Genomic DNA, 27,687 nt, shown 5'->3' with positions numbered 1-27,687 from the left:
CCCGCGCCGTTTCCATGACTATATTAGGCCTCGTGACTACAGGAAGGGGAAGGGGCGGGGCCGCGCGGAGGCGAGCCCCTCCCCTTTCCGCCTGCCCAAATAAGGTCGGGGGCGGAGCGCACCGGCGGGAGGAGCCCCGCCCCCTCCGGCACTCCACGCGGGTGCCGCCCGCCCCCGCGGCTGCGCGCGCGGCGGCCTCGCGCGAGCCTTGTGCATTGCACGAGCCCCGGGCCTCGCACGAGCCCCGAGCCCCGCACGCGCACCGCGCCTTGCACGAGCCCCGCGCCTTGCACGAGCCCCAGGCCTTGCCCGCGCGCTACACCCTGCACACGTACTAGCCCTGCGCGTGCGGCGGGCCTCGCACGAGGACGGGGCCTCGCACGAGGACGGGGCCTCGCACACGCGCCGCACGCTGCAGCCGCCAGCGCTTGCACCCGCACCACTTGCGCGCACACGCGTCCTGCCCGCAGCGCAATGTGCAACGCACACCCACACCCCCCCAGTCCCTTTGCTCCCCCTCTCCAGTGCACAGGCGTGTCCAAGCCCACCCGTGCAGCACCCCCCCGGGGTGGGTTCGGGGGGGTGGGGTGGGTTACCCCCCCCCCACGGCTCAGCCCCCCCCCCCAGCAGGCGGGAGGCGGGGCTGTTACAAACCTCTGTGTTTTATTTATCATTATTAACATTTCTGCAGTCCCTCTCCGCTCTCGTACAGCAGTTCATGTGCAATTCTCCAGCGACTCGGGGGGGGGGGGGGCGGGGGGGGGGCACCGGGAACGGGCGTCTTGGCACTTCATAACACAGGACAGACACTGGCAGCCCCGGGGGGGGGGCGCGGGGAGGGAGGGGGGGGGGGGAAGCGCAAGCCCGGGGGGGGGGGGGTCCATGCTGCCGAGACGCCGCCACGCGCTCCCCTCTTCTGTACAGCTTTTGGGTTGGAAAAAAAAAGAAGAAAAAGAGGAAACGAAATAGCCTGACCCCACCCGGGTGGGGTGGGGGGAGCAGGGACTGGGCTCACTGAGCGCCCGGGGGGGTCGGGGGGCCACAACAGGGACACCCCTCATGGGCTGAGACCGGTGCAACTCATCAGACAGGGGAAGGGATGGGAACTGAGGCACAGGGAAAAGGAGAGGGATGGGGGGGGAAGGAGAACCCAGGCGTCCGGGTTGGTGCGAGAGGAGGGGTGGTGGTGGGGTGTCCCCGTGCCCCCCCCCCCGGGCCGGGGCAGCGGGGAGGGGCAGGGGGGGCGGTTTGGCACGGAGCGGTGAGATAGTGGAGACGCGATCGGAGCCCGGGGGCCGGGCAGCGGGTAAGGCACTTGACCGAACGTCAGGAGACCTGTTGGGGGGCTGCCGGGGGGGGGGGGGGGGGCGGACGCCTGGGTTCCCTCCCAGCACCCCACCCCCCAAGTCTGTGCGGGGGGGAGCCACTGAACGGTGCCTCAGTTTCCCCCTTTGGGGCTTGGAGTACAGCCGGTGCAAGGCCCCGGTGCCAGGGAGAGGGGTGGGGGGGCAAAGCTGGGGCTGCAGGGGGGGTCCCTGCATCGTCATCGTCACCCCTGGACCCCTCCTGCAGAGGTGGGATTCCAACCCACGACCCCCTCCCCAAATCACCCCAGCCAGGACGCTGGGTTCACCCTTGCCTGGCTGCTCCCAGGGTGCCACTGTCCCCCACAGGGTAATGTCATCCCCCCCACCCCCAAGGAAAGGGGGGGGCAAACTAACAAGAAGGAACTTTAACAAGGCCTTTAACCCGGGGGGGGGTCCCCATCCCCATTGGGGGGGGTCCACACATGGGCTCAACTCTGCCACCCCCTGCCCACGTCCCCATCCGGCCGGGGGGGGGGGGAGAAACATCACAGACAAGAGGGGACACCCCCCTTTCTGCCAGGGTGGGGGGAGCTGGGGACAAGGGGGGGGCACCTGGGCAGCGCAAGGAGGGGACATGTGCCATCACCTGGGGACAAACACAGATGCCCAGAGAGATGCTGCCCCTGGGGAGGGGATGGGGGGGCGGGGACAGGACAACAAGGGGGGGGACCCGGAGAGACACGTGGACAGGGGACCTGGGAGGGGACACACATGGTCACCTGGAGAGACTCTGGCCCCCGGGGGGGTCGCGGGGGACCTGGGGGACACATGCAGGCGCCTGGGGAGACGCCGGGACAGGGGGACCGGGGCGAACGCGTGGGGTTGCCCGGGTTGCCCAGAGAGATGCTGGTCCCCGGTGGGGGGGGCAGGACGGGACAGGACGGGACACAGGGGACACGGGCTAGGGGGGGGGGGACACATGCGGTTGCCTGCAGAGACAGTGGCCCCGGGGAGGGGACACGGGGGACCCACGCGGGTGCCTGGAGAAACGTCAGCCCTGGGGAGGGGACCTGGGGAGACATGGGGGCCCCAGAGGCAACACGGGGCACCCAGAGCAGGGCAGGGGGGCAGGAGAGACACTGGCCCCAGGGAGGGGACACGGGACTTCGTCAACTCATGCCTGAGCAGGAGGGGGCACGGAAGGAAAGCCCGAGCTGAGCGATGCCCCAGCCCCCCCCCCCCAGCCCCCCAAAACCGCTGGGGGGGGGGGGCGGGCAGCCAGGCTGAGCTGAGCCGCTGCCGCCCCCACTAAGCCCCAAACCCCATGGGGAGGGGACCGGACCCCATGGCCAGGGGCCCCACGGTGGCACGGGGCCCTCCCCGGGTGGGTCCCTGCCCTGGGGGGGGTCCTGGCCCCGAGGGGGTGACCTTACACCCACACGGGTCCCTATACCATCACAGGGCCCTACCCGGTGGGGGTCCCCACCCGGCCGCAGGACCCTACTGGAGAGAGTCCCTACCCGGCAGGGGTCCCCCACGGTTGGGGGTCCCCGGGGGGGCCGAGGCAGGGGTCACTGCAGGCCCTCCCCTGGGGCGCCCGCCTCGCCCTCATGCCCACCGGCGTCGAAGGCCGGCTCGGGGCCCATGATGTCGGGTTCCAGCTTGCCGGTGTCGTTGATGAAGGAGGTGTAGGAGTCGCCCTCGGCCATCAGCAGCTTCAGCTTCGGGATCCAGCTCTTGCGCACGACGCGCCGGGCGTTGGTGCACATGTCGGCGGCGATGGCGTTCATCTCACTCTCCTTGAAGTTGGGGGCGAAGTTCTGGCAGTAAACTGGGGAGTGGGAGATGGGGTCACAAGCAGCCCTCTGTGTTTCCCCCCCCCCCCGCAAGTCTGCCATCATGTGCCCTGGGGAGTCACGGGTGTCTTGTGGAGAGGTTTTGCTCAGGAATCTAAATCTGCATCCCCAGCTCCGTTTCACAGCCGGATCACTGGTCCCCACGGTCCCCCCCAGCCCTGGGGTCTGCCCTGTCCCCTGCCTGCAGGAGATTCCTTGTAACTCCCCAAAACAAGACTGAGAGAAGCAGCCTGAGAGAAGCGTGAACGACGGCGAGAGACAAAACTTGGTAAAGATAAGGGGGGGTGGGGGGGCGCGGAGTCCCTCCGAGCCTTTCCGAGGAACATCTCAAACACTCGCACGTAGCCTGAGCTGAATAACGCGGGCTTGGTGCTCAATGGACTGACAAAGCTACCCGTGCGGCAGGAACAGCAACGGTTCTGCTCAGGTGCAACTTGTGAAGCTCGTTAACTCTGTTTTTTGGGGCCCTCGCGTCCGATGAATGATCTCTGCCTCATTATCCACGAAAGGCATATTAAAGTTGACCACCCTGCACGTGCTAACGAAGATTATGGAGATCACGCTAAACATGTGTGACAACAGCACTCCTCTCTCAACCCAAATCACCCTACACGTCACCTGGGGGGGGTGGGAACCTGAAATGAAGGTGCCACCATAGCAGGAGGGTGGGTCGTACTGATACTTTGAACAGAAAGGGGGAAGATAGGTGCCACTAAAAAAGCAAAAGTGGAATTTGGCAGAAGAGCGCTCTTAGGAACCAAAACGCCCCGTTGGCTGGAAAGAGGACTGGTAATCTCTTTCTCTCTCTCTCTCCCCGCTCTGTTTCTCTTAGAGTTGTTAAGTAACGCAAGGCGTACCTCACCGCATGCCATAATTTGTTATATACCTAACCAATTACTGCAAAGCCTCGTTTAAAATGTGTATTAATCACTGTGGGAATCTAATAAACGTTCATATACAGACCTTGAGAGTTGTCTCGCCTTAGTCCACATTGCTGGGGATTTGTGAATCTGAGTCACTCACCTTCCTTTTCTGAGTGGGTCGTGACATTGTCCCCTCTCTCCGGAGTGCCCCCAGCTCTGGGGTATCCCTTGTCCCCTATTTCCCTCTCTCCCTGGGGTCTCCTCTATCCCCTGGTACCCCCGGTCCCTGTGGGTCCCCCAACCCTGGGGTCCCCCTCGTCCCTAAAGTCCTCTGGACCTCTTTCCCTGGCCTCCCCTGCCCCGATTCCTGGGCTCCCTCACCCCTGGGGTCCCACCTGTGCCCCAGCGTGTCCCCTGTCCCCCTGTGTCCCCCCACTCACACTTGACGGCGTGCAGGACCCGGCTGTCCAGTGGCTTCCGGCTGGGGTCGTTGGTGGATGAGCGGATGCCCGTGCCGCAGCTGTTGGCCAGGGTGTTGCTAGCAAGGGAGGTGAAAAATGGGGTGAGAACCTGGGCATCTGCCCCGCCCCCCCCCCCCCCCCACAGGACCCCAAAACCGGGCAGGGGGAGAAGCCGGCTGCCCTGGCCTGACTCACCGGTCGAAGAACGACGCCAGGAGCCGCCGCAGGAGGACTTTGTGCCGCGTCCCCGCGCTGACATGGCAGTTCATCAGCTGCGCCCGCGTGATGTAGACATTGGTGCCTGGGGGGAACATGGAGGGTCAGAGGGGCCAGATGTCCCGAGGGGACCCCCACCCCGCAGGGACCCCCACCCCAAACATACCCGTGACGAGCTCCAGCTTCTCCGCGGGGTCTCCCTCGTCGTAGAGCTTGGGGTGGCAGCGGTTCCCGATCTGGTTGATGAGCTCGGCTGGCAGCGAGGCCAGTCCTGCCGCACCCGCACCCGGTGCGTGACTCCGAAGTGGCCTGGTCTGGCAGCGCCTCCACCTTCTCTGCAGCTGGGGGGGGACACACAGACATGGGGGGGTCAGTGGGGGGACACAGGGGGTGTCAGCGGGGCCCAGACCCCGGGGCTCCCACCCCGCCTCTCCCGGGGGCCTCTGGAGGAGTCCCTGAGGGGGCACGGGATGGGGCCAGGGACATGGGGAGGGGGGACAGGGACATGATGACAGCTCAATCCATGGCCACACACCCCCCATAACCATCGCCTGGGGGTGGAGCTCCATCGGGACATGCCCTTACCCAAGCACCACCCACAAGGTGGAGCCTGACAGGCCACACCCAGCACCTTTTCCCTTGGGTGGAGCTTCAGCTGGCCCCTCCCCACCTGTAGCCCCACCCTAGAGGTGGGGACATAAACCACACCCAGGGGTAGAGCTTCAGCCCCTCTACCCCCTTTAGCTCCACCCTCACAGCATGGAAGCCTCACCTGCTTTCAGCCACACCCCCAAGGAGGTGGAGCCTTAGATGACCCCACCCACTTCCCCCAACCACGCCCCAGATATTGCCCCTCCCTTGGCCACACCCCTCCACAGACCACACCCTAGAGCCTCAGTTGACCATGCCCTGTGGGAGGAGCCTCAGTTGACCACACCCCTCCCCAGCCACTTCCAAGGCTGTCCATGGGCTGATCACACTTCATGGGCAGAGCCCCCATTTGACCACACCCACCATGGGCAGTGCCTTAAATGACCACACCCCTTCCTCAAACCACACCCCAGAGCTGGAGCCTCATTTGACCATACCACATGGGTGGAGCATCGGTAGGCCACACCCAGTGGGCTGTGCACCACAGGCCACACCCACCCCCACCGAGGGCGGAGCCTCACCTGCCTGCCCTACATTCATCATGCTGTACATGGTGTACATGTTGCAGATCTGGCGGTACTGCTCGTCAGAGCCTTCCTCGCCCCCATCCTCCTCCTCGTCCTCCTCATTGTGGAAGGAGCCGGGGCTGTCGCTCGTGTAGGCGCTGGACGTACCCCCGGGGCTGGTCTGGTCGGCCGCGCTAGGGCCGGGTGGCGCTGCTGCCGCCGCTGCCGCTGGGGCTGGTCCCGCCGCCGCTGCCGGGGCGGGCGGCTGCGGCTGGCGTCCCGGCTCGGGCGCCGAGAACTTGGCCATCTTGCGGCTACCGTTGCCGCCAGCAGCGCCGTCCTTGGGGCCGCCGTCCCAGAGGCGCTTGACCACGAAGGTGCACTGCACCCCGTCGGGCTCGCCCTGCTCCGTCTTCACCCGCGAGACCAGGGGCAGGGCGGCAGCGCCCGAGGGCCACCCCGAGGTCTGGGCCACGGGGCTCTGGGGCTCGGAGGAGGGTGCCTCCTCGCTGTGTAGCCCCTGCGAGTCGCAGCTGGGCGAGCTGACCTTGAGGAAGAACTCAGTCCCCTTCTCCATGATCTCCTGGATCTGCAGGAATCCAGCAGTGTACATCAGCAGGAACTGGTCGCCCACGTTCATGCTGAGCCGCCCCGTGTAGCAGAAGCTGAGGATCTGCTGGAAGGACTGGGGCTGGACGGCGGCCGGCAGCTCCACCACCGCGCTCTTGCTGCTGTTGAAAAGGTCCCGGAAGTAGGAGCTGCTGGCGGCCAGCACGGCCCGGTGCGCCTTGAACGCGTGGCCCTTCACCACCACCGAGACGTCGCAGTACAGCCCCTGCAGCCGCTGCTCATTCAGGCACTCCAGGATGCTGTTCCCGAAGTTGGGGATCTCCATCTGCAGCGTCTGAGCCATTGCGGCAGCCGACGGGGGCCTGCAGGGACGGGGACACGGGGGATGGAGGCCCAGGGAGCAGGATGGACACGCGGGGAGAGGGACACAGGAAGCAGGGAAGGCATAGGGGACATGTAGGGATGTGGGGGACACAGGGACCATGGATGAGGATACATAAGGAGCGAGACAGATATGGGGTACACATGGGAACAGCAGCACAGGGCATGGGGTTGACATAGGGGACACGTGGGGACAGGGACAAAGGGAGTGGGGCAGACATGGGAGACAAGGAGGGACACGGGGAACATGGACACAGGTACAGAAGGAATGGGGGCAGACGTGGGGGACATGGACACAGGTAGAGAGGGAAGGGGGGCAGACATGGGGGACATGAAGGAACAGGGACCCAGGGAGCAGTGTAGGAGCGCAAGGGACATGTGGATCGGGGCAGGGACATGGGGGGACACAGTGGTGATGGGGAGCAGAGCAGGGAGATGGGGACAGACAGACAGCGAGAGATGTGAGGAGGGTGGGGACAGAAAAGGGGGGCGGGACATGGGGGGACGGGGACAGACACAGAGGAGGGATGAGGAACAGATCAGGCACAGGAGTTCGACACGGCCCCACAGGGGTCCAGCATCCCCCCCAGCAGAGCTCACCCGGGCACCCACCCGGTGTGGGGGGGAACCCCAGATCCTCCTCCCCATCAGCCCCCCAGTCTGGGGCTGCCCCAGAGCCCCAAGAACAACCCCCCCACCCTGGCTCAGGGGGAGTTGAAAAATCCCTCCAAATGGGATATTAAGGGGTGGGGATGCTCCAAGAGTTGGGGGTGTCCTGGGGGGTCCTGAGACCCCCTGAGACTGGGGAAGGGGGACCCCAGCTGGGAGACGGGGATGGTGAGGCCGGATGGACACACGAACACAGGGTGGGTGAAAGAACAGCGAAGTGGTGGTTTCCCCTTTTGGGGTGGTGTGGGGGGGGTCCCCTGCCTGAGGGGGGGATGTCCCTGCCTGGGGGGATTCCTGCCTTGGCCTTGGGGACTCTCAGGTGTCTCCAAGCCTGGGGACATGGGGGTCCTCAGGCCAAGGGGTTCCAGGCCTAGCAAGGTTCCAGCCTGGGGTGGGGGCAGACTTGGTAAATCTAGGGCACCCCCCACCCCCGGGGGTGGTGAGGGGTCGGGGGGATCCCCCAGCCTGGGGAGGACAAGGGGTTCCCCAGTATTTGGGGGTGGCCGGGGGAGGGCAAACCGCAGTTTAAGCGGGGGTTTGACAGGATCCTATTCCTGGAGTGTGGGGGGGGTCCCCAATACTCGGGGGGTGTGGGGGCAGAGAGAGATCCCCATTCCAGGGAGAACGAGTTTTCCCCATCTCGTGGGGCAGGAACAGGGGGGACCCCCCACTCCTAGAACTGGGGACAGAGAGGACCCCCAGTCCTTGGGGGGGGGGGGGGGCACGACACATGAGCCCTCGCAGGTAGCAATGGGGGGATCCCGCAGCCTGAAGGAGACAACGGGGAGGACCCAAATTTCGGGCGGCGGCGGGGTGGGATCGATAAATACCCCAGTCCCGAGGGGGGGAGCGGGAGGACCCCAAAACACGGGGGGACGGGGAACGGAACGGGGAACCCCCAGTACTGCGGCGGAGGGGAGCCACGACCGCATTCCCTCGGCAACGGTGGGGGGGCGTAGAGGGATCCCCCAACCCGGGGGACGGGAAGGTGCCGCAGGCCCGGAGAAACCGGGGGGGGGGGGGGAGAAGCGGGGGGGGTGGCGAGGCCTGGGGGGGGGGGGGGGAGAGGGAGGGCAGGCCCGAGGGGGCGGGAGGCGGAGCGGTGGCGGGGCCCGGGAGGGGGGGGGGGGGGGGGTGTCCCCGCCTTACCGGAGGCCGGGGGGGGGCTGTGCTGCGGCTCCGGCCGCTCCCGGTGCCGCTGCCGGTGCCCGTCCCCGTCCCCGCCGCGCTCAGCGGCCATTCATTGTGCGGCAGGCGCGATCAGCCGAACGCCGCACCGCCCGGCGCGCCTCCCGCGCAAGCGCACCCGCCGCAGGCACGGCAAGCCGAGCGCCGAGCGGCGGCCCCCTCCACTCCCTCCCAGCGCGCTGCCCCCCCCCCCCCCTTGGGGACACGGCGGGGAGGGATGGACACGGGGACACGCAGAGACACGGGTATCCCTGCCCCCCCCCTCGGGATCAGCTGAGCCCCTCGCCCGGTGGATCCCCTCGGGATCTGCCCGGAGTCCCTCTCTCCTGGGATCCGCGATCCCCCCCCCCCCCCCGCCCCCGTCGCGGGATCAGGTTTCCCGGCCGCGTTTCGAGGCGGGCGGAGCCTTTATGGCCCTCGCGGGGCGCCGTCCGCAGCGGATCATGTGACCGCGTCCCTCCCGCCGCAACATGGCGGCGCCCATGTGAGGGGCGGCGCGGAGGATGCGCGGGGCGGCGCGGGCGGGTGAGCGGGAGGGGGGGGGGATGTCACCGGCGGGGCGGGGGTGTCATCCGGGGGCGGGGCCTGAAGGGGCGTGACACGGAGGAGGCGGGGTCTGGCGGGGCGCGTGCAGGGCTTAGGGGCGCCCGGCCTTCTCCCGTGCCACGTGTTGGGGGGGGGGGGCTGTATCCCCCCTCGGCCCCGTCTTGGGGGGGGTCTGACCCCGCCCCGGCCCCTCCGGGGGCTCCGTGTTCCCCTCCCCCGCCTCGGCCCCGCTGCCCCCACCTTCCCCCGGCGGGGGGGCTCCTCCCCTCCCGCATTTCCCCGCCTGTTGCTCCCGCTTGCGGGGGCTTCCCCCCGCCCCCATTTCCCGCCCCATCTCCCCCAGAGCCGCTCCGGTGCGGCGTTAACCCCCCCCTCCGCCCCCAACACAGCGGCCGCCTTCAGCACCCTTCGCAGAGTCACCTCGGGCCCTCCCCGCCATCCCCCTGCCATGGACGGGGACTCCCCCAACGGCTCCGTGCCCCCCCCGGGCGCGGGCGACCCCCCCGGGGCCGGCGAGACGCTGATCTCCGAGGGTCGAGCCACCATCCTCTTCCCCAGCGCCAACGAGGTCTTCTACAACCCCGTGCAGGGCTTCAACCGCGACCTGACGTGAGCGGGGGGGGAGGGGGGGAGCCGGGAGCATCGGGGGGGGAGGCTCGGGGTTTTCCTAGCGGGGTCATGGGGGGCTCTCGGGGTATTCCAGGTTGGGCAGGGAGGAGGCATGGGGTTGTCCCGGGGGTCTCAGGGGGCTCCAGGGAGGATTGTGGGGGGCTCTGGCATATCCTGGGGCCTCTGGGCTGCCCCAGGGGGACCATGGGGGGCTTGGGATTACACCCACCCCCCCCAGCAGGGTGCCTGATGCCGCGTCCCCCTTGCAGCTGTGCTGTCATGACGGAGTTTGCTCGGCTCCAGCTGCAGCCGAAGGGGATCCGGGGTAGGTACCATCCCAGGGTCCCTGTCCCCGGGCTTCCCGTCCCCTGGACTCTGCTCTGCCACAGGCCCCCCCACTCTTTTCCAGTCGTCCTCCCTGGGGAGGAGAAGGCGGACACAGGCGGCCCTCAACCGCCGGAGAACGACAATGGGGATGGTGACACCACGACGGCACCTGACGGCCCCGAGGCCCCGCGGACAGCGAAGCCAGGAGAAGTGTGCGAGGTGCTGGGGCGGGGGGGGCGGGGGCTGCAGGGAGCGGGGGCTGCCATGCCCCCTCTGTCCCCGGTCGGGGTCTCTGCCCCGCCGGCCCCCCCGAGCCCCTGTTGTCAGCACCCTCTCCCCCCAGGGAGGGCTGCGGGTCCTGGAGGCGCTGGCGGCCTCAGGGCTTCGCTCCATCCGCTTCGCCAAGGAGGTGCCGGGACTGCGGGCTGTGGTGGCCAACGACTTCTCGGCCCGGGCGGTGGAGCTGATGAACCGCAACGTGGCCTTCAACAGGGTGGGGCACCTGGTGGCCCCCCGCATGGCTGATGCCAGGTACCCCCTCCTTTTCACTGCACCCCAGCAGCCCACCCTGAAGTGGGATGCTGCGGTTCACCCCCCACCAACCTCCAGACACCCTGCGTGCAGCTCTGACTGCCTCAGTGGTCTTGCTGGGGTTTTCCTCCTGTATTGGGGGGGGGCCAACACTGGTCCCAGCGTCCCCACAGGGTGTGGTTAGACAGGACATCCTGTCCCCCTGCCCCAGGGGACACAGCCTCAAGGTGGGGGCTGGTTTGTGGGGACACCACCAGTCCCTCCCAGCACATGCTGGGCAGAGGCATTAGTTTCTGTGGGGGTTCCTGAGGGTCAGGGGGGGTCTGGGAACCTGAGGAAGCTGACTGGGGTCCTAATTGCTCTGAGACTCCCCTTCTCCCCCCCCAGGATGCTGATGTACCAGTGCAAGGCAGACAGGGAGCCCTTTGACGTGATCGACCTGGACCCCTATGGCAGCCCCGCGCCCTTCCTGGATGCCGCCGTGCAAGCTGTGAGTGAAGGAGGTGAGCAGGAGCAGCAGCCAGGGAGGGGGCGGGGGGGGGGGCATCCCTGACTGCTGGGTCCTCCTGGCAGCGCCCCTGACACCCTCCCACCCCGGTCAGGGCTGCTCTGCGTCACCTGCACAGACATGGGTGTGATGGCAGGGAACAGCGCCGAGACATGTTACAGCAAATACGGGGCCGTGTCCCTCAAGGGCAAGTTCTGCCACGAGATGGTGAGTGCTCAGGGGGTCCCCGAGACCACCATGGTCCTGCCAGCAGCTGGGGGGGCAGCAGGTCAGTGCCATCCCATGTTCCCCCTACCCGCCCCCCCAGGCCCTCCGCATCATCCTGCACAGCCTGGACAGCCGCGCCAACTGCTACCAGCGCTTCATTGTGCCATTGCTCTCCATCAGTGCCGACTTCTACATCCGTGTCTTTGTGCGGGTCTTCACGGGGCAGGCGAAGGTGAAGGCCTCGGCCAGGTGAGGAGGGGACACACGGGGAGCCATGGCGGGGGCTGTCTGCACCCTCCTGCTGCCCCTGACCCCCACCTTGTCCCGGCAGCAAGCAGGCCCTGGTCTATCACTGCGTGGGCTGTGGCACTCACCACCTCCAGCGCCTGGGCAAAGTCACAAGCCACGGCACCAGGTACGGCGGGGCTGGGGGGGCTCTGTGGTGGTGGTGGTGGTGGGGGCCTGTGACAGTGGGGGGCTGCTCACCCCTTGGCTTTCCTCTTCCAGCTTCAAGTACGGGGCAGCCACGGGGCCACCCGTGGGTCCCACCTGTGAGTTCTGCCAGCAGCGGCACCAGGTGGGTACACGTCCCCCTGTCCCCCATCCCCTCTGTGCCCCTGCCAAGCACTGACACCCCCCCTTGTGTCCGTTCCCCCCCCCTTGTGTCCCCCCCCCAGCTAGGCGGCCCCATGTGGGCTGAGCCCCTGCACGACCCGGCCTTCGTGGAGCGGGTGCTGGCAGCACTGCAGAGCAGCCCCGGGCGCTTCCAGACGGAGGAGCGGATGCAGGGGATGCTCAGCGTCGTCACTGAGGTATGGGGACAGGGAGGGGACGAGCCTGGAGAGAGCTCTGGCATCCTGAGCTCAAGGCCAGATCGAGCCCCCCCGAATTTTGGGGCTTGCGCTGACTCCAACTCTGCTGCTCCCCATATGCCGAGGGCAGGAGCTGGGTGATGTCCCCCTCTACTACACCCTTGACAGCCTCAGCAGCACCATCCACTGCAACACCCCCTCCCTGCTACAGTTCAGGTAGGGGCACCCCAAACCCCCCACAGCACCAGGGGCACCCTAAGTCCCCTGCCCCTCCTACCTGGGTACCCCAAACATCCCCTCCTCTGCCTCAAACCCTGTGAATCCTGTCCCCCCCCTCTGTCCCTACACACCCCATCCCTGAGCGGCTGCATCCCAGGTCCGCCCTCCTGCACGCCGGCTACCGCGTTTCGCTCTCCCACGCCTGCAAGAATGCCGTGAAGACGGACGCACCGCCCGCCGTGCTCTGGGACATCATGCGCTGCTGGGTGAGGAGGGGGCTCAGGGACCCTCCCCCCTGGTCCCCCACCCCAGGGGCTGAGCTGAACACCCCCACCTTGTCTCCCCCAGGCCAAAATCCACCCGGTGAAGCGTGAGCGGCTTGCTGAGACCAGCCCAGCTTCCCGCATCCTCTCTGTGGAGCCCACGTACGACCCCACAGCAGCCCCCTGCAACTACCCTGGGGTTGGGGGCCCCTGCTGACCCCTCACAGGGCCCTGACCCCCCCCTTTTCCCCTAGGCTCCAGGCTTCTTTCACCCTCCGTGACGATGCCAACCCCAGCTCCAGAAAGCGGGGCTTGAAGCGGTTCCCGGAAAACCCTGAAGCCTTTTGGGGTCCCAAAGCCAGAGCCAAGGCTGGGTAAGGGGCAGGGGGGCTTCTTGGGTGTCTGATTTTGGCATTGGGCTTCCAGCAGCCACTCTTGCCCCTTCTCAAACAAGCAAGACCAAAATGTTTCCCCGCATCTTTTACCAGGAGGGAGAATAAGGATCCCCTAAAAAAGGGGAGGAGGGAAGGGTCCCTCATTCTGTCCTTTTGGGGGGGGGACATCTCTCCACCCCTTATGCCCCAACCCTCAGCTCATGGCCTCCCTCTCCCAGGGGCGGCATCTCTCCCTCCCTCCAGGAGAAGCGGAAACGACACCAGAACAAACGGACAGAGCGGACAGACGATGGCACGAGCCTGAAAAACTTCCCCTGCAAACGCTTCAAGGAGGTGGGTGGGGGTCTGGGAACAAGGTGGGGGGTCCGGCCCTGGGGCAGGGCACAGCCCCCTCACCCATCTCCTCTCCCACAGGGAAACTGCTCCTTGGGCACCCAGTGCTGCTACTCACATGAGGGGGGGGCCCCGGCCACCCTTCAGCCCTGATGCCACCTCTCCCCGATTAAACCGTGCCTGGGAAAAGTCTCGTGGTTTTTAATACACTTGGGGGTGGCAGGGGGTGGGCAGAGCCCCCCCAGCCAAGCTGGGGCTGCTCACAGTCCCGCTGGGCCACCTCCAGGCACCTTGTACTGCACCGTGGCCAGGAAGGTTCTGATCTCCATGGGCTGCAGCGTGACCTGGCTTGGGTCCAGCTTGGGGACTGGCTGGGGCTGGGCTGGACCTGGGAGAAGAGGAGAGGGGTGAGGGGAGGCTGGCAGCTCCCCCAGGGCCCCCAGGAACCCCTCTCCAGTACCTGTGGTCGGGGTCCACACCAGGCGGGAGACGGCATTGAGTGGCAGGTCGGCTCCCAGGCTCATCTCCTGCACCGAGGTGATGGTGAAAGCCGAGAAAAGGTTCTGGGAGAGGGGGAAAACCCCATCAGTGACCACCCCACACCCGTCCCCACAGCAGGGATCGCCTCTGGGACCAGTGAGCAGCCCCTGGAATGGGGAGCCCCTCGAGCCTGGGGCAGGCTGAGCCGTGGGGGGAGCCTGGCCACAGGGTCGGCCCTTGGCCAGGCTTGGCACCGGGCTTAGCTCCCCCGCCCCTGGCAGGCAGCAGCTTACCAGGAGGTCGACAGTGGTGGGCTGGGAGCTGTTGGCACTCTCACCCCTCTCGAACTGGTGCTCCAGGCGCAGCAGGAGGGTGCTGGCATCCCAGGGTGCCAGCGTCAGGAGGTGGACGTTGGGGGGCAGCTCCCGCCGCAGCGCCGAGAACTGTGGGGAGAGGGTGAAGGGGGACACCGTGACAGCTCCCCCCCCTCCCTGGGCAGCCCCCTCCCCACCTCACCTGCTGCAGGCTGGGATGGCCACGGCGGTAGGAGGGGCCCCCGCTGGGCGCCAGCACCGTGTAGGGTGCCATGAAGAGCTCCTGGGCCAGGAGCCGGTGCTGGTCAGCCGCTGACTCCACTGTGTCAAGGAGGACGAGGTGGCGGCCGCGAACCACCAGCCCCTGCTTGCTGGCTCCCAGCTCGACCAGCGGCTCCCCCACGCCCCGGTTGTCGTCGTACAGGAGCCGTCGATGGACCTGGAGGGGATGGTAGTTATGTCCCGGCACATCCCCCCACCCCGGGGACCGCCCACGCTGCATCCCCTCACCATAAGCTCCAGGGAGCCATCGAAGATGCTGCTGCCACCCTGTGAGCGGTCTGTCAGCACCGTCAGCTGGAACTTCTTGTCCTGTGGGCAGGGAGGGAAAGGCCGCACATGTTATGAGCTCTGCCCCGGGCTCAGCCCTGTTTACCTGCTACTGCCCCAAAACTGGTACCTTGATGAAGATGCGGCTGTTAACAGGGTAGTAATTCCCCGCCACGGGCTCCGTCTGGCTCAGGTTCCATGTGGGACGGTAGTCACGCCTGTGCATGAGGTAAAGCCCGGTTACAGGGAGGGGGACGGAGGTCTCTGGGGGCCACAGCAAGCACGTGGGCCAGCCCTGACCTGCGCTCCAGGATCTGCCGCCCATTGGAGTCGGTGTAGAAGCGGGCATCTGTCTGCAGCGTCGTCTCAAAGCGGCTGATGATCTCCTTGCCCCAGCCGTCCCTGGGAGAGGCAGGGGGGGACCAGTGGGCTTTGAGGGGGCCCAGTGGGCTTTGAGGGGGCCCCACCTCAGAAGCACACACACACACACCCCCCCCCCCCCAAGTCCCTAACTCACGCCACGGGGATGGGCCCCACGGTCCATTCCAGCTCCACGTAAGGCTGCCCCGCGTGGAGCCGCACCACCTGGGAGCACCATGAGGAGAAGTTCTGGTGGACCTCCTGCACCAGCCTGTTCTACAAGGGACGTGGCAAGGCTCAGCACCCTGGGGACACCCTCGGTCCCAAGGACACCCCTGGGGACATGGTCCCCACCACAGACCTTCACAAGGTACGTGGAGACCTGCTTGGAGCCAGAGACGGGGATGGGCTTGGAGCTGTTGGGGCGGAAGATGTAGGCGCCTGAGGCCTGGGGGGTCTCATTGTTGCCGATGCTGGCGTTGTACCTGGGACAAGAGGAGGAGGAGGAGGAGGAGGAAGACAAGAGGTGTAAGAAGGCCCCGCACAAGGGACCCAGGTGTCTGGGCTCCACAAGTGCTCACCAGTAGAAGCTCTGGAAGACAGGCAGTGAGATGCTCTTGTCCAGGTTCTGGATCTCCTTCAGGTGCCCGGTGAGGGGGTCGAAGAGCACCCGGACGTGCTGCGGGGCCGGACAGCGGCAGGTCGAGCATCTGTCCTGTCCCTGCTCAGCCCCCTCCTGCACAGCCAGCTCCTCCCGTCGCCCCAGGACTGGTTTAACTGGGCCAACAGAGGTGCAACTCTACCGGGGACTTAACACCATGGGCTTTCCCCTGCCCGGGGACCTGCTCCAGCCCCAGGGACCCTGTGGGGAAAGACCCCAAACTGCGTCCACCCAGTGCCCAGCACACGTTGGGGGAATGCATCCCTCGCAGTGGGACCATACCTCATTCTGGATCTCCTGAGGCTGTGTCAACGCTGGGGTCTGGGCAGGGGGCACACGGGGGTCCCCGCGGCTCATCCGGGAGACCGTGAAGGTGCTGAAGCCCAGGGGGGGTGCAGAGGCCTGGAAGAGGAGCTCCCGCGTGGCATTACTCCCATCCCCCCGCAGCCGGTGGGTGAAGTTGGAGATGGGGACGACCTGCAGACAAGCATGGAGAGTCAGGGGGGGCTGTCAGCAGGCGGGGGGGACGCGGCGGCTGGCCCGGGCTCACCTCACTGGGCACAGGCTGACCCTGGGGGTCCGTCACCGCGTAGGATGCCCCGTTGACTGGCAGCCGGATGGGCCAGGACACGTGGCGGCCCAGGGGATTGTAGAGGATGACGGTGAACTGGGGGACAGAGGGATGCGGTGCGTTAGCCCCGCCGGGACCCCACAGCCCCCCCAGACCCCCGTTGAGGTGCTTACGCGGCTGGCCACCTCCGTCAGGGGACAGATGCTGATGTTGAGGGCATTGCAGAAGACGAAGTTCTCCTTGCTGCCGCTGAGGCTGGCCAGGGCATTGGCGACCAGGAGCTGCCGGGAGCAGGGGACGGTCACGTGGCACAGGTGGTAATGAGGGGAGGTAACGAGGGGTGCTCGCTGGCTTATCCCCCCCGCCCTGGCTCTGGCTGCCCAAGACCCCAGCTTGTCCCCAAAACACTGGCCAGGGTCAGGGGCTCATCCCTAAGATGGCCACCAGCTCCTGTTCTCCACAGAAACCAGTTCACCCCCTGAGATACCAGTTTGCCCCATGGACATGATGCTGGTCCACACCCAACTGCTAGCCCTGGCCCTGCACCCCCCAAATCCCATCTGTCCCCCCAAAACAGGTGGCAGGACCCTACCTGGCAGCTCTCCCACCCTGCTGCCAGCTGCCTGGCGTAGTCGTCAGCCACATGCTGCTTCTCGGTGCCAGTCACAGCGTCGTGGTGCTGGGCCACGGCCACAGCTTCACCTGCCAGGCGGGGCAAGGGGGCATCAGGCAGATCCAGAGGGGTCCCCGGGGGCTGCATGCCAGCACTTACGGAGCACAGAGCTGTCCCCAGGCCCGTAGGGACCCTCCCGTGCCGCCATCCCTGCCAAGGCCTCCAGCTGACTGCAGATCTGCCGGGAGGGAAGGGAGGGTCAGGGAGAGGGACAGGGGTCCCAAGCATCCAGGATGGGGACCCCGGTACGCGGGCCGCCGTCCCACCTGGAGGAAGTTGTTGCTGAGGCGCTCGTAGCGCTTGAAGGCGGGTCGGCTGGTGAAATAGCCCGTCCAGAACTGGTGGGGGCCATCTGCATAGGGGAAGAAGTCGTCCATTTTCAGGGACCTGTGGGAAAGCCAGGCTGCATCCGTCCGTCTGTCTGTCCCACCTGATCCCCTGGGTTCCCCCTCACTCCCCTGGCCTCACCAGGAGAGGTTGGCCCGGTACAGCTCCCAGAGATAGCAGGACGGGGTGGAATAAAGGACGTGGACACGGCTGCCGTTGGCTTGCTGGAAAAGCAGGGGAGGGTGTGAGACGGGCTGGGGCGGGGGCACAGCAGACAGCAGGGATACATGGGGGGAGACACAGGGGAGACCCCACTCACCCGGGCATTGACGTGAGCGATGAGCTTGTCCATGTTCTTGAACCACAGGTTGGCGTTCTCATAGTGGAAGTCGGAGCCCATCGTCATGATGATATGGTTGGTGCGGTAGTGCTCGGCCTGGGGTGGGGACAGGACAGGTCAGCACCCCTTGTCCCAGAGGGAAACTCCGGTGTCCAGGACCCCCCGACCCACCCCAGGGAGCACCCCACCACCCAGCGGCACCCACCTGGCTGGCGGCAATCTGCAGGAAGGTGGAGACGATGTTGTCCACGTTGTTCTCCTCACTGTCCTCATCCACCACGGGCGGGTCGGAGCAGAGCTGGTCCCAGCAGAACCCCGATGGCGGGTTGTAGACATTGGGGAGGATGCCTGGGGACAGTCATCCCCCTGGTCAGCCCAGGGATGGGGCAGCTGGGCTGGGGACAGGGTTGAGATCAGCTGGATGGAGAATGGGCTCAGCCCTAGGGACAAGGAAAAATCCCAGAGGGAACCCAGAAGACAGCGACAGCCCCAGAATGGGATAACAGACCTGGGAAGGGACAGGTCACTCTCAGGTGGGGAGGGGAAGGGGACAGGGGAAGGCTCAAGGGATGGGCAACACCCAGTGGGGCACCCCGGGACAGGACCAGCCCCCAGGAAGAGCTTGGGGGGAGACCCAAGGGACCCCCAGCCCCGGGAGGGGCCCTGCGCTCCATCCCACCAGTGAAGAGGTCGGCGGCAGGGGGCGGCAGGCTCGTGCTCGCCCTCCAGAGCAACTCCATCTCCCGCAGCTGCTCCCGTGTCGCCTTGTCCTGGTAGTCCACGCGCCCCACGAAGAGTCCGTCATAGCCCATCTGCAGGGAGGAAGGGGTCAGCCTGCGTGCCGGAGTCCCCTGCGGGGCCGGGGGGGGGGGGGGTGGGCCCAGAGTGGGGGGTCTCCCACCTGGGCGAAGATGGCAGCCAGCTGGCGGGAGTGCCCGAAGGGGTCAATCTGCCAGGCCACGCGAGGGGTGCCGCAGGCCCCGAACTCCCGGCGCAGGAAGCGACGGCCCAGTGCCAGCTGCTCGATGGCGGGGCTGTAGTGGGCGGCCGCCTCGTCGCTCATGCACCAGCCCCCCCCCACGAATTCCAGGCGGCCTGCAGGGAAAGGGGGGGGAGCTCAGGGACAAGCAGCACCTCACACCGGCACCACCCCAAGTCCCTTGGGGGGACCCCAGACTCCTCAGCCTCCCCCCAGCCTCTGTGCCCCCTCAGAGGCACATGCCCACGCCCATCTCACCGCAGGGACACCCCAATCCCCCCCATGTCCCCATGCAACCCCTGTAACCCCCCGGAGACACCTCAGTCCCCCTCTGTGTTCCTGTGAACCCCCTGTACTCGTGTCTCTCCAGGGACACACCAGTACCCCCCCTAAATCCCTGTTGGGACACCCCAGTACCACCCCACAAGTCTCTGTCCCTCCAGGGCACCCCAGTCCCCCCCCATGCCCATATCCTCCAAGGAACACTCTAGTCATTGTCTCTCCATGTCCCTGTCCACCAAGAGACACCCCGGTTCCACCCCATGTCCTTGCATGCCCCCAAGGACACCCCACTCCCCCCCTGCTCATGTCCCTCAGTGCTCCCCATGACCCTCAGGGACATCCCAGCCCCCCCCCCCATCCCTGTGTGTCCCCATGCCCATGTCCCTCTCCAGGGACACCCCCCACATCACTCTCAGTGGCAGATTCCCCCCCGGGGGACATCCCCGCCGTGCCCCCCGCACCCTGCTCGACGAGCTGGCGGACGGTGCGACGTGTGGCCTCGTCCTGTTGCCGCCACCAGCGGGCCAGGAAGGCCACCTCAGCGTAGATGAAGCGGCGGGAGGGGTCAGCTGCCAGCTGGGCCACCACCGAGTCCAGGATGTATTGCACCCCCGCATGCTGCACCTCATTACGCACTGATGGCGTCAACCGTGACAGGCAGGGAGGGGGCACAGGGTCACGGCATGATACGGTATACGGGGTCATGGCAACACCATGGGGACACAGGTGGCATCCGGGGGTCATGGAATAGGGGGGATAGGGTCACAGCAACCTCCAGAGGATATAGGAGGAGAGCAGGGGGTCGTGGGGGGGCACAGAAACATCCAAGGGACATAAAGGGTGGAACACAGAAAGGCCCAGGGGTCCCAGCACTGTTCCAACAGGCAAAAACAAGATGCAAACCGGGGTCACAACACCACACTGGGGACAATGGGCAGAAAGCACGGTCCTGTCCCTGTCCCGAGGGCAGGATTTGTCTCTCTGCCCCCAACCCCCGCCCCGCTGTGAGTCTGCAGGCTCCATCTCAGTGTCCCTTTGACCCCACACTGGCCTTGCCAAGCGTCACCTCCACCCCCACGGTGGCCTTGAAGCTGTCACCTCTGTCCCCGCAGGTGCTGCGGTGGCCTTGGGGACGTCACTGCCCCTCCCCAGGGACCATCCCCCCCCACCCCACAGTGGCAGGGACACCCACCTCCATAGAAGTACTGCTCCACTGTCTTGAGCCAGCCCACGTCATCATGCGTGTGGGGCACCAGGTGCACATTGAGGAGGTCAGGGCGCGTGGGCGGACACGACTGCGGGCGCAAGCGGAGTCTCTGAGGGCTCGTACGGGGCTGTGCCCACGCCCCACATCTCCCCCTTCCCCCCCCACCAGCCGTTTCCAGAGGAAGCCCTTGGGTTGCAGGGGAGGATGGAAATTGCCATTAAAAACCAGTGGCCAGGATGCCTGGGTCCCCTGCCTGGGGGGGAAGGGCAGGGCAGGATGCCTACGTGTCATCGTTCCCCCCAGTGACAGCCCAGCTGGGGCATATGACTGTCACTGTCCAGCCATGCCCCAGCCCCCTCCAGGCACCCCAGTACCCTAAACCCTCCTCTTCCTCCCCTAGCACCCCCATCCCAGCCTCTCCACAATGTTCCCAGTCCCAGCTCATGACAGACCCCAGTCCCTTCCCATTCCTCAGGCCCAGATTGTCCCAGTTTCCCTCTCCCAGTCCCCCACTGCTCCCCCCATCTGACCTCTCCCAGTTCGCACAGTCCCAGCCCAGCTGCCCCATCCACGTTTCCCCACCTCCCTTCAGTCTCTCCCAGTATCCCAGCTCCCTCAGCCCAGTTTCTCCCTGCCCCAGTTCCTCCCAATTGCCCCCCAGTCCCTCCTGGGTTCCCAGCTTCCCCACCACGATCTCTCCCAGCTGCCCAGTTCCCCCCACTCTCTCCCAGTCCCCGTTTCCTCAGTGCTCCCAGTCTCTCCCGGCTCCCCCAGGCCATTCCAGTGTCCCCAGTGCCTCCCAGCTCCCCTAGTCCCTCCCAGTTCCCCCAGTTCCCGTTTCCCCAGGACGCTCCGGTGCCCCCCCCAGCCTCTCCCGGAGCCCCTCCAGTCTCGCCCAGTCCCTCTCCAGTGGCTCCCCGGCCCAATCCCCCCGGGCCCACCTGGTACCCGCAGCCCGCGACGGCCGCCCCGAGGAGCGGCAGCAGCAGCACCACCGCCCCGGGCACTGCCATGTCGCTCGCGGGCACGGTCATGTGACCGCCCGTCCACATGACCTGGGGGGGGGGTCCCCACTCCACCCCCTCTGGGCAAGCGAGAGCCAATGGACGGCGAGGGAAGCCGCTCAGGCCACACCCCGCGCTCTGATTAGCCGCTGCGCGCGGAGGCGGGTCGTAACGGAACACCACGAAGACACCGCCCCCCCCCCCCCACACACACACACACAGGCGGGGCGGTGACATAACGGACTGGCGCCAATGAGGAGGAGGAGCGCCCGTGATTGACACCGCGAGCCGCTCCTCCCGGGGCGGGCGTCGGCAACGGCCCATCCGGGGGCGGGAGAACGGCCAGTAGCCAATGACGTGTGGCGGCTCCCGAAACCCCGCCCCCACCGAGGCGTAGTCGGCGCAGAGCGAGAGACGGGCAGCTCACTCCTCCAATGGCGCGTCGAGGAGCCGGGTCCCTCACAGAGGCGATGGCGCCGGGGTGCTGAGGGGAGCCCCGGGGGCAGCCGGAGCTGAGGGCTCCCCTCAGCCCCACCCGGGGCTCCCCTTGGATCCCCCCCAGGCTCCCCTCAGCCCCCTGGGGCTCCCCCAGCCCTCACATCCCGTCGCTCCCTCTGACTCCTACCATCTTCACCCACCGTTCCCCCAAGCAGGCCCCCCAGATCCCCCAAGCAGGGTCCCACACCCCTGGGGCTCCCCCAACCCCGGTGGGGGTCCATCCACCCCATCTGCCTGCTGAGGCCGTGGCTCTGAGCAGGGTCCAGCCCACGCAGGTACGTACAAACCACAATGACCACGAGCTCTGCCCCAGCACCCCCTTTATCATCCCGGCCCCGGCTCAACCCGTTGCCTCCCCCACAGTGAGCGCCCTCCCCAGGGAACGACACCGGCCGTCACCAGGGAGGGGACATGGGCTGGGGGTTCTGTAGGTAGGACATCACCACGGCTGAGATGGAGAGCCTGGAGAGGGGAGAGACACCAGCCCGGGCTTCAGAGACCCCCGCAAAACCAGGATGGTCTCCCCGCTGTCCCCTCCGCAGGGGATGCGGCACCCCAGGGCCAGATCCAGGGCTGCTGGCACTCACATGAAACTGCTCATCATCTGCTTGGTGTCCTCAGAGCTGCGGGAGTTGGCGAAGCTGATGAAGGAGCAGTAGACGGCAATCCAGGCACACCACTTCAGCTGCAGGCAGAGGGGTACAGCGTGGGGACCCCTTGGGTACGGCGTGGGGACCCCCTGGGGATGGCCCCTGTCCCTTCCTTGTCCCTCGGCCACCTCAAAACCCTCTGGGGATGGCCCCTGTCCCCTTGAACCCCCCTGGGGACAGCCCTTGACCCCCCCCCCCGGGGACAGCCCCTCTCCCCCATTGACCGTCGACCACCCAAACACCCCCGGGGATGGTCCCTGTGCCCCCGAACCCCCCCGGGGATGGTCCTTGTGCCCCCACGGCCCTCAGCCACCCCAGAACCCCCCCAGGGACAGTCAGCCCCCAAAATATCATCCCACTGCCCACCCTGGGCCGGTCCGGTGCCTCCCGGGGCTAGTGCCCACCCTGGGCAGGTGTCCCCCCGCCCCGCCCGGTGCCCCCGGGACTACTGCCGGTGCCCCCACCTTAAGCATGAGCCCGCACATGCTGAAGACCATCCCCAGCAGGTTCATGTAGTCGGGCGTGGGGTCCTCCAGCGCCGGGTTGGTCTCGGTGGCCGGCGGCTTGTACCTGGGGGCGGCACCGTCAGACGGGCCAGGGCCCCTGTCCCCCCCCGGTGTCCCCCCCCCCCGTGCCCCGGTCCCACCTGGCCACCCGCGCCGGTCGCCGCGGGTCCGCCATGCCGCCCCGCCGCCCGCTTCCGCCGCCGCCGCCGGAAGAGGCGCCGGCCCCGGCCCCGGCCCCGGCCCGCCATGGCCTTCCCGCGGCCGCGGCCCGCCCGTCCCGAGCTGCCGCGGCGGCGGGTCCGGACGCTGGAGTGCGGGCAGGGCGCGGTGCGGGCCGTCCGCTTTAACGGTGGGACCGGCGGGGGCGAGCAAAGGGGGATCCGGGCCCTATGCCGGGGGGGGGGGGGGAGGAACGGGGCCCGCACCCCATCCCGGGGACTCGGGGACCCCAATTCCTTGATCCCATCCCAGGGGGAGGAAGGGGCAGGGGCACACTCCCAGTCCCCATCCCAGAGGGGAGGCAAGAGGTCCCGGGCTCCTGTCCCTGGGGGGGGGTGGCGACTGGGGACCGCAGCTCCTGTGGAGGGGGTGCCTGTTTGGGGTGCCGGCGGGATCATCTCAGTCCCCCCCTCCCCAGTGGACGGGAACTACTGCCTGACCTGCGGCAGCGACAAGTCCCTGAAGCTCTGGAACCCACACAAGGGCACAGCCCTGCGCACCTACCAGGGGCACGGGTACGAGGTGCTGGATGCTGCCGGGTAAGGGGCAGGGGGCTGTGGGGACCCCCACCCCTCGGGGACCCCCCCAGCCCCACTGACAGGGCACCCCGTCCCCCCTAGCTCCTTTGACAACAGCCAGCTCTGCTCCTGCGGGGCTGACAAGACCGTGGCGCTGTGGGATGTGGCCACCGGACAAGTGGTCCGCAAGTACCGGGGACACGCAGGGGTGAGGACATGGGGCAGCGGGGGCGAGGGGTCCGGGGGGACTTGGGGGGGTCGGGGCTCCCTGCAGGGTGCTGACTCCCTGCTTGTTTCGCAGAAGGTGAACTGCGTCCAGTTCAATGAGGAGGCCACCATCATTGTGTCTGGTAAGGAAGCGGTCTTGGGGGGGTCCTGCCAGGACCAGAGCCCCCCCTTGACACCCCCTTTTCCCCCCGGCCCCCCACCAGGCTCCATCGACTCCACTGTCCGGTGCTGGGACTGCCGCTCCCGCCGCCCTGACCCCGTCCAGGTCCTGGATGAGGCCAAGGACGGCATCTCCAGCGTGAAGGTCTCCGACCACGAGATCCTGTCGGGGTGAGGGATGGGGATGCACTCAGGGGATGGGGACACGCTCGGGGGGACAGGGCCAGTGGGGCCCCCTGGGATCGGGGTCAGCAGGACCCCCCCTGCACTAACACCCCATCTCTGCAGCTCCGTGGACGGCCGTGTCCGGCGCTATGACCTGCGTGCTGGCCAGCTCTACTCCGACTACATAGGGAGTGAGTGAGGGGGTGTGGGATACCAGCATGGGGGGCTCCCAAGGTGTGTGGGGGGTCTCCCCAGGACACCCACAAATTCCAATCTGCTTCCAGGCCCCATCACCAGCGTCTGCTTCAGCAAGGATGGGCAGTGCGCCCTGGCTGCCAGCCTCAACTCCACCCTGCGCCTGCTGGACAAGGAAACAGGGGAGCTGCTGGGCGAGTACGAGCCCCCTCCCCATGGCCCTGTGCCCCCCTGGGGGGCTGTGGGGGGGCCCCTACCTCACCCCGTCCCCCCCACAGGTACACGGGCCACCGCAGCACAACGTACCGGCTGGACTGCGTGCTGAGCGAGCAGGACACCCACGTGGGCAGCGCCTCTGAGGATGGCAATGTCTACTTCTGGGACCTGGTGGAGGTGAGTGGGCAAGGGGGGGCCAAGCCTGCGCTTGGGGGGTCCCAGGGGAGCCCCCTCACATTCTCACACCCCCCGCAGGGTTCACTGGTGCTCAGCCTGGCAGTGGGCCGCGGCGTGGTGCAGTCGCTCTCCTTCCACCCCACCCTGCCCTGCCTGCTCACTGCCACCGAGGGCCAGGTCCAGCTCTGGCGTGAGGAGAGCTTCCAGCCTGAGGGGGACGCCGCCACGTGACGCGGGTTTGGGGGGGACGCCACCACGTGACGTGGGTTAGGGGGGGCACCCGCAGTGCCCGTCTGCGTCCCCCGGTAACGAGGAATAAACCCACAGTGTGGAGAAACTGCAGTGCTTTATTGGGAGCGCGCAGAGCTGCGCGGACAACCGAGCAGCTTAAATAAATACAAGCGCTGGGGAGGGGGGAACAGGTGGACAGTGACGGGGGGGGCACGGACACGTGGACGGTGCTGTGGGGGTCCCAGCTCCCCCATTCCCCTGCTCGGGGGAGTCACCCCGCTCTCTCCTGCTCGGCACACACTGGCGTTTGAGACGTGGGGAGCGGAGCCTGGGGGCATTGAGATGGGAGCCCCTGCAGAGGTAGTGGGGGCTCAGCCCTCCCAAATTGGAGGGTTTGCCCCCCACCCGGAGATGGGGGGCTCAGCCCCCAAGGACACTCCGCCACTGGCTCAGTCTGCTGGCGTCTCCGATGGAAAGGCATCGGCTCTCTGGGCAAACGTCTCTGCCACCAGCAGCGGAAAGACCAGGGAGGCGTCGGCGTAGACCTGGGCAGAGAAGAGGGGATGAGGATGGGGAAGCCCCCTCCAGGCACCCCAAATTCTGCCTCCCACCCCAGGACCCCCCCCTCCATCCCACCTTGACAGGGGTGGCATCCATCCGGATCTTGCCCCAAGACACAGCCTCGTCCGGCCGCGCCCCCGAGTCGGAGCCGTCGAACTCCTGCGCCGTGTTGACGTAGACGGAGAAATCGGCTCCGTTCCTCTGCGGGGTGAGGAGCAGGGTGAGCTCCTGCGCCCCCTCCCCATCCTCGGGGGTGCCCCGCACCCCCTCCCCATCCCCCAGGACACGGGAGGGGCCCCCACCCCCCTCACCATGAGGTTGGCGTTGGCAATGTGGTGCTTCACCAGTCCCCCGCCCAGGATGATCATCCCCGTCTTCCTGGCGAAGATGGCCTGTGTGTTAATGAGGCGCAGGTCTGCGGGCAGAGGCGGCTGTCAGGGAACCCTGGCATTGGGGGGGGACACCCTGGCATCAGGGGGGCAGGACCCCAGCGTTGGTGGCAGGGTGGGGATGGGACCCTGGTATCTGGGGACACACTCACCCTCAACAATGTCGAGCACCAACCCCGGGCGCTTGTAGGAGTGGAAGAAGATCATGTCCCCCAGGGAGCCATCAGTGAGCGCCGGGCTCAGCACCGGGATGTTGTTCTGGAAAGGGGACACGGTGACAGACAGTGACACCCACGGTGACGCCCACAGTGACCACCCCCCCCCCATCCCCACCTACCTTCTGCGCCCAGTAGCAGACCGACTCGGGGTTGTTGATCTCCTTGCCCAACCGCGCGATCATCCTGGAGGGGGTCCACCTCACGCCCTGCCAGACCACCACGCTCAGGACCCCCAGCCAGGGAGGACCCAGCTGCCCCGGCCCCTCGTGCCCCCCCCGAGCCTGGGAGGACCCAGGCATCCGGGCCGGCCACCCCCCACCTGCGTTTCCTGCTCGTCCACCATCTGCTCCAGGATGGGCATCAGCCAGTCTTCAAACTTGCAGTAGTTGTCGTTGGGCACCAGCAGGTTCCCGATCCTGGGGAGGGGACAGTCTCAGCCTGGGAGGGGACCCCGGTGTCCGGGAGGGGACCCCTGCGCCCCGTACCTGTTGATGCCGCTCTGGCGCAGGTCCTGGCCCCGCAGGCTGAAGTCCCCGATGTAGGTGGGCGCCAGGCACTTGATGAGGTCCTCCTCCACCCCACCCGCCGTGGTCACCAGCACGTCCACCTGCCCCAGGTGGCGACGGCATCAGGACTTCAGGGACACCCCAGGGAGAAGGCGGGGGGGGGGGGGGCTCGAAGGACCCTAGAGCAAGCTGGGGGACACCTCGGGGCAGGGCTGAGCCCCCAGGAATGGTGGGGACCCCAAAGGCCGTGAGGGGACAAGGGTAGGACCCCAGGATCAGGCTGGGGACCCCCCTGGATCTGACAGGGACCCGAGGAACAGCTCGGGGACCTCGGGGACGCCCTCGGGAGCCACACATCCCCCTGGGAACCCTGCAGGGATCTCAGGGACAGGGCGGGGACCTTGGGGTCGGCCCGGGAGACACCCCAAGGACCTGAGGGTCCCCCCCTCGCCCCCCGCCAGGGACTTCGGCGACGGCCCCGGGGCAGGTGGAGCCCCGGACGGCCCCCACCACCGCGCCAGGCCCCACGCACCATGTTGTGCTGCACGAGGTAGCGGATAGTCTCCCGGACGCCGGAGCTGATGAGGTTGGAGGTGAAGCCCAGGAAGATGGTGCAGCCCGAGGGGGGCCGGGGCCCCCCCAGCCCGGCCCGGCCCCGCTCCTCCTCGCTCAGCGGCTCCAGCTTCGCCGCGATCTGCGGGCGCGGGGGGGGCGGTGGTCAGGACCGGCTCCGGCCGCGCCCCGGACCCCCTCCCGCCGCCCCGGGACCCCGCCGCCCCCCGGCCCCGGCGCGCCCACCATCCGGTGGATCTCGGCGACGGCCTGGGCGAAGCTGGTGGCCTGGAAGCCGGTGGTACGGAAGGAACGGAGCAGCGCGGCGTGGTCCGGGCCGCCGGCGAAGTCGTACCCGCGCACCGGGAGGCTCTCGCCCGGGAGGGGCCCACTCGGCTTCAGCACGGCCCGCAGGGCCGCGGCGGGGGCCTGCCCCGGCGTCGCCATGGGGCTCCGGCCGCCTTCACTCCGCCGCGCCGCCGCTGCGCGCCGCCATCTTGGCCCGCCCCCACCAGCGCCGCGCCGCACACTGCG

General features: G+C 67.4%; 6 protein-coding genes across 8 annotated transcripts; 2 read left to right on the top strand and 4 right to left on the bottom strand.

The window, feature by feature from the left end:
• Positions 1-831: 831 nt before the first annotated feature.
• NACC1 (nucleus accumbens associated 1) lies at positions 832-6,785 on the bottom strand. The gene is given in 7 exon segments (XM_075025068.1): positions 832-3,138; positions 4,467-4,564; positions 4,683-4,788; positions 4,870-4,971; positions 4,974-4,994; positions 4,997-5,044; positions 5,876-6,785. Coding segments are annotated over 7 exon segments (1,533 nt in total). The 5' UTR covers positions 6,774-6,785; the 3' UTR covers positions 832-2,878.
• A 2,321-nt stretch (positions 6,786-9,106) lies between these two features.
• On the top strand, positions 9,107-13,607 carry TRMT1 (tRNA methyltransferase 1). Of its 2 annotated transcripts, none has more exons than XM_075025064.1 (17): positions 9,107-9,193; positions 9,604-9,823; positions 10,093-10,148; positions 10,233-10,369; positions 10,494-10,681; positions 11,069-11,184; positions 11,284-11,396; positions 11,497-11,645; positions 11,728-11,811; positions 11,904-11,973; positions 12,074-12,208; positions 12,339-12,424; positions 12,585-12,693; positions 12,776-12,852; positions 12,945-13,064; positions 13,304-13,418; positions 13,500-13,607. In XM_075025064.1, the coding sequence occupies exons 1-17, from the start codon at positions 9,172-9,174 to the stop codon at positions 13,569-13,571; spliced, it is 1,869 nt and encodes a 622-aa protein (XP_074881165.1). In that variant the 5' UTR covers positions 9,107-9,171; the 3' UTR covers positions 13,572-13,607. The 2 variants fall into 2 exon arrangements, with proteins under 2 accessions (XP_074881165.1, XP_074881166.1); XM_075025065.1 differs by having other exon boundaries at positions 9,125-9,152.
• MAN2B1 (mannosidase alpha class 2B member 1) lies at positions 13,604-21,618 on the bottom strand. The gene is made up of 24 exons (XM_075025063.1): positions 21,103-21,618; positions 20,147-20,249; positions 19,416-19,589; positions 18,595-18,788; positions 18,373-18,505; positions 17,899-18,041; positions 17,673-17,789; positions 17,495-17,577; positions 17,293-17,413; positions 17,126-17,204; positions 16,946-17,055; positions 16,527-16,634; positions 16,333-16,449; positions 16,065-16,259; positions 15,703-15,800; positions 15,483-15,606; positions 15,279-15,397; positions 15,062-15,163; positions 14,892-14,979; positions 14,723-14,803; positions 14,415-14,651; positions 14,192-14,341; positions 13,879-13,981; positions 13,604-13,806 (listed from the first exon to the last, which is right to left on the bottom strand). Exons 1-24 carry the CDS (start codon positions 21,487-21,489, stop codon positions 13,679-13,681), a joined length of 3,294 nt encoding a protein of 1,097 aa, XP_074881164.1. The 5' UTR covers positions 21,490-21,618; the 3' UTR covers positions 13,604-13,678.
• A 248-nt stretch (positions 21,619-21,866) lies between these two features.
• Positions 21,867-23,081, bottom strand: WDR83OS (WD repeat domain 83 opposite strand). The gene is made up of 4 exons (XM_075025070.1): positions 22,960-23,081; positions 22,778-22,883; positions 22,251-22,348; positions 21,867-22,125 (listed from the first exon to the last, which is right to left on the bottom strand). Exons 1-4 carry the CDS (start codon positions 22,992-22,994, stop codon positions 22,059-22,061), a joined length of 306 nt encoding a protein of 101 aa, XP_074881171.1. The 5' UTR covers positions 22,995-23,081; the 3' UTR covers positions 21,867-22,058.
• On the top strand, positions 23,008-25,033 carry WDR83 (WD repeat domain 83). Its single transcript, XM_075025067.1, has 9 exons — positions 23,008-23,168; positions 23,457-23,577; positions 23,659-23,764; positions 23,858-23,906; positions 23,988-24,114; positions 24,232-24,299; positions 24,393-24,501; positions 24,582-24,696; positions 24,775-25,033. The coding sequence occupies exons 1-9, from the start codon at positions 23,066-23,068 to the stop codon at positions 24,925-24,927; spliced, it is 951 nt and encodes a 316-aa protein (XP_074881168.1). The 5' UTR covers positions 23,008-23,065; the 3' UTR covers positions 24,928-25,033.
• On the bottom strand, positions 25,026-27,667 carry DHPS (deoxyhypusine synthase). Of its 2 annotated transcripts, XM_075025066.1 has the most exons (9): positions 27,400-27,667; positions 27,134-27,295; positions 26,581-26,702; positions 26,415-26,511; positions 26,215-26,301; positions 26,030-26,135; positions 25,800-25,903; positions 25,564-25,689; positions 25,026-25,472 (listed from the first exon to the last, which is right to left on the bottom strand). In XM_075025066.1, exons 1-9 carry the CDS (start codon positions 27,598-27,600, stop codon positions 25,377-25,379), a joined length of 1,101 nt encoding a protein of 366 aa, XP_074881167.1. In that variant the 5' UTR covers positions 27,601-27,667; the 3' UTR covers positions 25,026-25,376. The 2 variants fall into 2 exon arrangements, 1 of the variants encoding a protein (XP_074881167.1); XR_012650052.1 differs by lacking the exon at positions 25,026-25,472 and having other exon boundaries at positions 25,800-25,932.
• Positions 27,668-27,687: the final 20 nt, after the last annotated feature.

The sequence above is a fragment of the Buteo buteo genome, chromosome 4 (assembly GCF_964188355.1).
Source record: "Buteo buteo chromosome 4, bButBut1.hap1.1, whole genome shotgun sequence".
NCBI lineage: Eukaryota > Metazoa > Chordata > Aves > Accipitriformes > Accipitridae > Buteo > Buteo buteo.
This window is presented reverse-complemented; position numbering and strand designations above follow the sequence as displayed.

What these genes read in the sequence shown, in the direction of transcription:
- TRMT1 (XM_075025064.1), top strand. Translation starts at nt 9,172, where the DNA reads ATGCGCGGGGCGGCGCGGGCGG. An exon ending in CCCCGCATGGCTGATGCCAG is followed by an intron (nt 10,682 to 11,068) that starts GTACCCCCTCCT and finishes CTCCCCCCCCAG; the next exon opens with GATGCTGATGTACCAGTGCA. An exon ending in AAGGTGAAGGCCTCGGCCAG is followed by an intron (nt 11,646 to 11,727) that starts GTGAGGAGGGGA and finishes TTGTCCCGGCAG; the next exon opens with CAAGCAGGCCCTGGTCTATC.
- MAN2B1 (XM_075025063.1), bottom strand. Translation starts at nt 21,489, where the DNA reads ATGGGCCGTTGCCGACGCCCGCCCCGGGAGGAGCGGCTCGCGGTGTCA. An exon ending in CCGCCAGCTCGTCGAGCAGG is followed by an intron (nt 18,789 to 19,415) that starts GTGCGGGGGGCA and finishes CTTTCCCTGCAG; the next exon opens with GCCGCCTGGAATTCGTGGGG. An exon ending in CGGCAGATCCTGGAGCGCAG is followed by an intron (nt 14,980 to 15,061) that starts GTCAGGGCTGGC and finishes CCTCATGCACAG; the next exon opens with GCGTGACTACCGTCCCACAT.
- WDR83OS (XM_075025070.1), bottom strand. Translation starts at nt 22,994, where the DNA reads ATGGCGGACCCGCGGCGACCGGCGCGGGTGGCCAG. An exon ending in CGACCGGCGCGGGTGGCCAG is followed by an intron (nt 22,884 to 22,959) that starts GTGGGACCGGGG and finishes TGCCGCCCCCAG; the next exon opens with GTACAAGCCGCCGGCCACCG. An exon ending in TGTGCGGGCTCATGCTTAAG is followed by an intron (nt 22,349 to 22,777) that starts GTGGGGGCACCG and finishes CTCTGCCTGCAG; the next exon opens with CTGAAGTGGTGTGCCTGGAT.
- WDR83 (XM_075025067.1), top strand. Translation starts at nt 23,066, where the DNA reads ATGGCCTTCCCGCGGCCGCGGCCCGCCCGTCCCGAGCTGCCGCGGCGG. An exon ending in AGTACCGGGGACACGCAGGG is followed by an intron (nt 23,765 to 23,857) that starts GTGAGGACATGG and finishes CTTGTTTCGCAG; the next exon opens with AAGGTGAACTGCGTCCAGTT. An exon ending in CTACTCCGACTACATAGGGA is followed by an intron (nt 24,300 to 24,392) that starts GTGAGTGAGGGG and finishes ATCTGCTTCCAG; the next exon opens with GCCCCATCACCAGCGTCTGC.
- DHPS (XM_075025066.1), bottom strand. Translation starts at nt 27,600, where the DNA reads ATGGCGACGCCGGGGCAGGCCCCCGCCGCGGCCCTGCGGGCCGTGCTG. An exon ending in TGGACGAGCAGGAAACGCAG is followed by an intron (nt 26,302 to 26,414) that starts GTGGGGGGTGGC and finishes GTGGTCTGGCAG; the next exon opens with GGCGTGAGGTGGACCCCCTC. An exon ending in GGTGCTCGACATTGTTGAGG is followed by an intron (nt 25,904 to 26,029) that starts GTGAGTGTGTCC and finishes CTCTGCCCGCAG; the next exon opens with ACCTGCGCCTCATTAACACA.